Below are 6,000 nucleotides of genomic sequence, written 5' to 3' on the forward strand. Positions count from 1 at the left end.
AACACGGCTTCTGCTGCACTGAAATCCCAAGCACTGTTGTCTGTATACTTGAAATTGCAAGCAGTGTTTCAGTGCAGCAGAGACAGTTAGGAGCATACTAGATTTATGGTAGAGCAAGAGGTATTTTTCTGTACTTGTAGCATTTTTAAAGAGGCAAAACATTGGGGGAATGTGCATGTATTGCAGAAATGTACTGCTTTTTTTTTTAACGTATTTTGCCGTGATGTACACTTTAAAGTTGAACTCCAGATACAGGTAATTTTCATTTATGTACACTGCCTGGCAAAAAAAAAAGTCACACACTAATATTTTGTTGGACTTCCTTGAGCTTTGATTAGGGCACGCACTCACCATGGCATTGTTTCAATAAGCTTATGCAATGGCACAAAATTTACTTCCGTCTAGAGTTGTATTCATTTTTCACCAAGATCTTGTAGTGATGATGGGAGAGTCGGACCACTGCCTAAAGTCTTCTCCAGCACATCCCAAAGATTCTCAGTGGGGTTGAGGTCTGCACTCTGTGGTGGCCAATCCATGTGTGAAAACTATGTCTCATGCTCCCTGAAACATTCTTTCACAATATGAGCCCAATGAATCCCAGCATTGTCCTCTTGGAATATACCTGTGCCGACAATGTCATTCAGTATATTCAGGTAAGCAGCTGACCTCATGTTTTGGGACATAATGTTGCTGAATCTAGAGCTGACCAAATGAAGTAACTCCACATTATAACACTAATCCAAAGGAAGGCTCTTACCTATTTGCTTAGCTAAATCCAGGGGGTGACTTTTTGTGGCCAGGCAGTGTATATTCCTCATTAGTCATAAAGGATATACATTCGCTTTGCATGCACCGAATCCTTTTCAACCCCTTGCAGAAAGTTTGGCGTTTAAGAGACACCCTTTATTGGCCAACTTAAGCTATTACATATGCAAGCTTCTGGGATTTCTTAGATCCCTTAATCAGGATATATATATTTCTCTTTGGATAAATGTGTAAAGTCTGAAGAAAGAAATGTAAGGAATCCCAACAGCTGAAAGTGGAAATACACCCTCTTATCGTTTACAGACAAGGAAGGTACCATCTTAGCATCTATTTGGAATGCAATTGCCATGGTGCTGCACATGTGATCAGCTATGACATCAGTCATTTGTGGGCTTGAACGTTTGGTTGAGAACTGAGATGAGCACAATGGCATCCTTGACAGTTGGCATGGCTTGAAAGTAACTGTTTTAGGTGGCCATTACATTGTGGGTTCAAATTCCACTTTAAATAAATTAACTTAGCCAATAAAGGGTATCACCTAAACTCCGAACCTTCTGCACTAACTGATGGCCAACACTATACTCAACTACATAATCACATACACATTACTCTTATACTAATATATGTAGCCTGTGCAGGTAGCAGAGCTGTTGGAATGGACCCACCCTCCCTCTACAGGCTGCCTGCAAAGAGCAACAGGTAGGCGGATACAAGACCAGTCACAAATCCTGAGCCCAGCAATGACTGGACTTTATTACAGGAAGCTCCTACACAAAGGCAAAGTACAGGATTTGTTTCACTCTGGAGTACTGCGCAGACAATATTTGCTCAGCCTGGAGTTCATCTTTAAGTTCCAGCAGTTTCTCACATACAGTTGCAAGAAAAAGTATATGAATCCCTTTGAATTAACTGGTTTTCTGCAGTAAATTGCCATAAAATGTGATCTGAGCCTCATCTGCACTAAGTCGTATAAAGTAAGTCACAACAATAGACAAACACAATGGGGGGAATTTATCAAAACGGGAGCAAACAAAACCTGGAGCAGATTTGCACTGCAACCAATCAGCTCAGGGCTGTAGCTACCATGGGGCGAGTGAGGCACTCGTCTCAGGCGCAACTGAGAGGGGGTGCAGCCAGGGCCGGCCTGGCTGTGGCCCCTCGCACCTGTTGCCATGGACAGAAGGCGCCTATGGCAACAGGGGCGCCAGGCGGCCAACACAGCCGTGGCTCAGCAGGGAAAAGAGGAGTGTCACAGGCTCCAGCTTCTCCCCGGATCCCTGGTGCTCTCCCCCACCTGTATGGGCAGAAGACTCTGTGTCCTCAATTTTCCCCCGAATTTTCCCCGAAGCCCCCCAAAAGTGAAAAAAATTAATAAATAAAAAAAATTAGGGCGCCTAAAGGCCTAAGGCCGGCCCTGCGCTCCACCATCCTGGAGGCGGGCGCATGACATCACATACCGCACACGTCTGTTGGGGGGCACAATTTTCTGTTCTTGCCTCGGGTGCAAAAGGAGCTAGCTCTGAATCAGCTTCTGTCTCATTTTCAAAGCTTCCCTGAGCAACCTGCTCCAGATTCTGCCTGCTCCAGTTTTGATAAATTCCCCACAATGTGCTTAAGCTGAAACAATTCTAATTTCTCATATCTTTACTGAGCAAACCCATTAAACATTCACAGTGTTGAAGGAAAAAGTAAGTGGACCCTTGAAGTTAATACCTGGTCAAACCTTTTTTGGCAGCAATGACTTCAAGCACGCACAGAACTGATTTAGAAAAACTATGGAAAATAAAATGAAGTAGAAGGTTTCATCTTCCATTTTACAGAAATTAAGCATAGATTGTAATTAGCTGCTATTGGCAATTGCACTTCTTTTTTTCCAGCTTGCTTTTATAAATCAGACCCCCGTTACCTGCACATTTTTTTTCATAAATAGCACTCTATACTTTCCAATTAGAACACCCGCTCTGTATTAGTGCTGAACACAAATATTTTGAATTCACATAGAATGTATTTAATAAGGTTTATCTGTTTTCTTTGTATTTTTCCATTTTTTCATAGGGCGCCACTTCTAGGAAAAGCCGAGAACTTCACAGTCTACATTAAAAATTCCATCCGATTTCCCAAGTTTAATTTTTCAAAGTAAGTATTTTTGTGGAAGACAATAGAACCGTTATGTTACAATGTGGTTTGCATTAAAACAATTATACTCAGCTTTGATTAATGTTTAATTACACGAAAGTGAAAGTTTCTGCAGAAGTCAGGAAATTGAATCTCAATGCGTTAATGTTTTTGACCTTTTTGTTTTGTAAGATCACTTAAATTGAAAGGTCTTACTTAGTTGTAATATGGCAGAGGACTCTAAAAATATGCAACCAGTATATTAGCAATATTGGTGAAGCCAGAGGATGAGATGTAGGCAACTGGAAATTTCAGGAAGAGGTCAGCAATGGCTTACTGCTTTACTAAACAATATGTGTATAATAATGCCCTGTGGAACATGCCAAACAACCCAGTCACAGTACTTACTATGCACTCCCAATGCACATGACCATGTGCATATGGGTTATAGTGTACATAAGGAAAATTCACTAACAGATGTGGTTTGCTAACAAGTGTACACTTCAGTGTCTGAACCTATGCCAGCTAAATGCTGATGTACCTAAAAACATACATAACACGCCTAGCATAGTGTGCATGTGCTGAAGTGCAGGCTTTGACCACTGCAAGCACCCATACAATGATCAGCCATATCATTATGACCACCTGCCTCATATTGAGTAGGTCCCCCTTTTGCTGTCAAAACAGCCCTAATACCTCTAGGCATGGACTCCACTAGACTTGTGAAGGTATGCCGACCCCAATCCGTCAGTAGTAGATCCTTACCTCCTGTAAGTTGCAAGGTGGGGCCTCCATAGTTTGGACTTGTTTTTCCAGCACATCCCACTGATATCCTGTCGCTAGTTCACCGGTTTTCTTTCCTGACCAGTGCAGCCCACAAACATCCCACAAGAGCTGCAGTTTTGGGGTTGCTATGTCCCAGCCATCTAGCCATCACAATTTGGCCCTTGAGAAAGTCACTCAAATCCTTATTCTTGCCCATTTTTTGTGATGTTCATTAGATTTTTGTGTTTTTTCATTTTATGGTAGAATCTTAAAGCAGAAGTAAGACACTTTCTATTTTTGTTGTATTTGCCCTAATGTGCAAGTATGTATAGCACACTTGCAAATTAGGGCACATTTACCTTACAAGTGTGCCCTTTTCCAGCGATGTTGGATCGATCTTTGGTCCTCAGCTCTGCCATTGGGTGGCCACTGATGATGTAAATCCTGCGCATGCCCACAGGAGTTACATCCTCCCCGACATCTGAACGCATCTTAGAGATGCCATGGATGGGCTGAGTGTGTACACTGCACAGCCCATATGCTGTACTGTGTACACACACAAAAAAAGTTGCTGGGGAAGAGAGAGTAAGTTGTTTTTTTTTGTTAGCAGAGACTTTATTTTTCTTCTGCCAAAAATCTCTACCTCTCAGCAATTTTATATTTTTGTCACTTTACGTTTGCTCAGATTATGCATATTAATAAAACAAGCCCTCATTGACCTTTGTAATTATAGGCATTATGGAGAAAATAATTTTCAAAATTTACAAAAGAGGCAGCAAAATCATATTTTACTTTCTATGGCGGGCAGAATCTTGGCTGCCTGCCAGCCATCTAGTTTAAACATACAGGAGATGTTTCTAAATGACAAATGGACTGAAATCTGAGTTTAGGTGTGAACTTTGACGATGAATTACTTCACAGTAAAACAGCTAGAGAGGTCAGGAGTGGTTTGTTTTATAGCTGTTTTGCTGCTCATTAAAAATGTACTATACGCAGTCTGGACACAAGTGCACTTCAACACACACACATTCCTTAGTGCACCCTATTGGAATATAGGGTGATCACAACTACGGGGGGGATGTTGTATATCCGCGCTCATGCGAGCCCCTGTAGAGCAACCGTACCAATTATCTTCATAGCGATTCCTCCCCAGCCCTTTTTCTTTTAGTAAATCAGGCCCTGTTTATATTTCTTTAGTTGCAGGCTTCTTTGAAGTAGGTTAATGGTGTTGGGGAGAATGACGGAAGCAAATTTAGCTGTACAGAAAAATAAAACATTACGGGTAGAAAGCAGTCATTATAAGTGCGTGAAGAGAGGTGTTCATTTTCTGCCCAGAGATGACTTTTAAAAATTCTAATGTTTTTACCAACCTAATGGAACTTCAGAGAAAATAAATACTATTAACAAACATGACAATCTTACTGCACCATCGTACAGCATCACATTAGTCAGAGTTTTGTATTTTGTTTCTTTATGTATTCAATTTTCTGGGACAAATAATGTAATGCTCCTGGTGGTTTACATGAATGTGTTTTATTGGAACTGTTATATTTCACAGAACAAATATTCGTGATGCACAGGATGACTCCTTCCTGAAGACCTGTCGCTACACTAAAGAGGACCATTACTGCCCCATCTTCCACCTAGGGAAAATTGTCTCTTGGTCTGGAAATGATTTTCAGGATATGGCATTGGAGGTAAATCAAATGTTGCAATCCTGTAAATACTAAAAATAAATCAAAAGTTTTTATAATTATGCACTACAGATTTACCATAAAAATTAAATTTTTAGGATAACTGTACTTCTGGAACAATTAACTTTTTCAAATATCCAGGGATCCCCAACAACTCTTTCTTTGTGGGAAAAAAAAACCTTATCTCTGCCTCTCTGTTTTTTGAGAGCTGTCATCACAGGTTTAGGGTAGTGTAAATATTGTATTGTTTACATCCAGCCAGTCTATATCTGCACTGTAACTGCAGACAGGGACTGAGAACAAGGTAAACCTCCTTCCTCATTAGTGTAGTCAGTGTATCGAAATCGTGGCTTTGATGCAGTAGGGCTTGGGAAGCAGTAACAAAAGTATAACCTAGAAGGTTATCAACAGATGAACAACAAGAGGATCAACAAGTATGTTTTGTATTTATTGAACAAGTACAACAAAACACTTCCAAAGGTATATTTCACAGACCAAAAGGGAGTAAGTAAGAGAAGATCATTCTTAGGGTTCACCAGTGCTGTACCTGGTACCCTGTACCAGACATTTTTTTGTGTGGTGCATGGAGCTGCAGTGAAGGGGCTTGCTTCACCTCACTCTTAACTGCTGCTGTATTTAGTGAGTACGTTTAAGGTGGGGG

General features: G+C 40.9%; 1 protein-coding gene across 2 annotated transcripts in view; it reads left to right on the forward strand.

Annotated features, from left to right (window-relative positions):
- P2RX5 (purinergic receptor P2X 5) overlaps positions 1-6,000 on the forward strand; it is a 40,978-nt gene that overhangs the window by 26,348 nt on the left and 8,630 nt on the right. Inside the window, exons 6-8 of one of the 2 annotated variants that reach the window (XM_018557647.1) lie at positions 250-255; positions 2,821-2,901; positions 5,204-5,342. In XM_018557647.1, coding sequence (XP_018413149.1) covers positions 250-255; positions 2,821-2,901; positions 5,204-5,342 — 226 coding nt within the window. The remainder of the gene's footprint in view (positions 1-249; positions 256-2,820; positions 2,902-5,203; positions 5,343-6,000) is intronic. The other variant, XM_018557648.1, reaches the window with a different exon arrangement.

Source organism: Nanorana parkeri, unplaced genomic scaffold (assembly GCF_000935625.1).
Source record: "Nanorana parkeri isolate BGI_ZX_2015 unplaced genomic scaffold, ASM93562v1 scaffold293, whole genome shotgun sequence".
NCBI lineage: Eukaryota > Metazoa > Chordata > Amphibia > Anura > Dicroglossidae > Nanorana > Nanorana parkeri.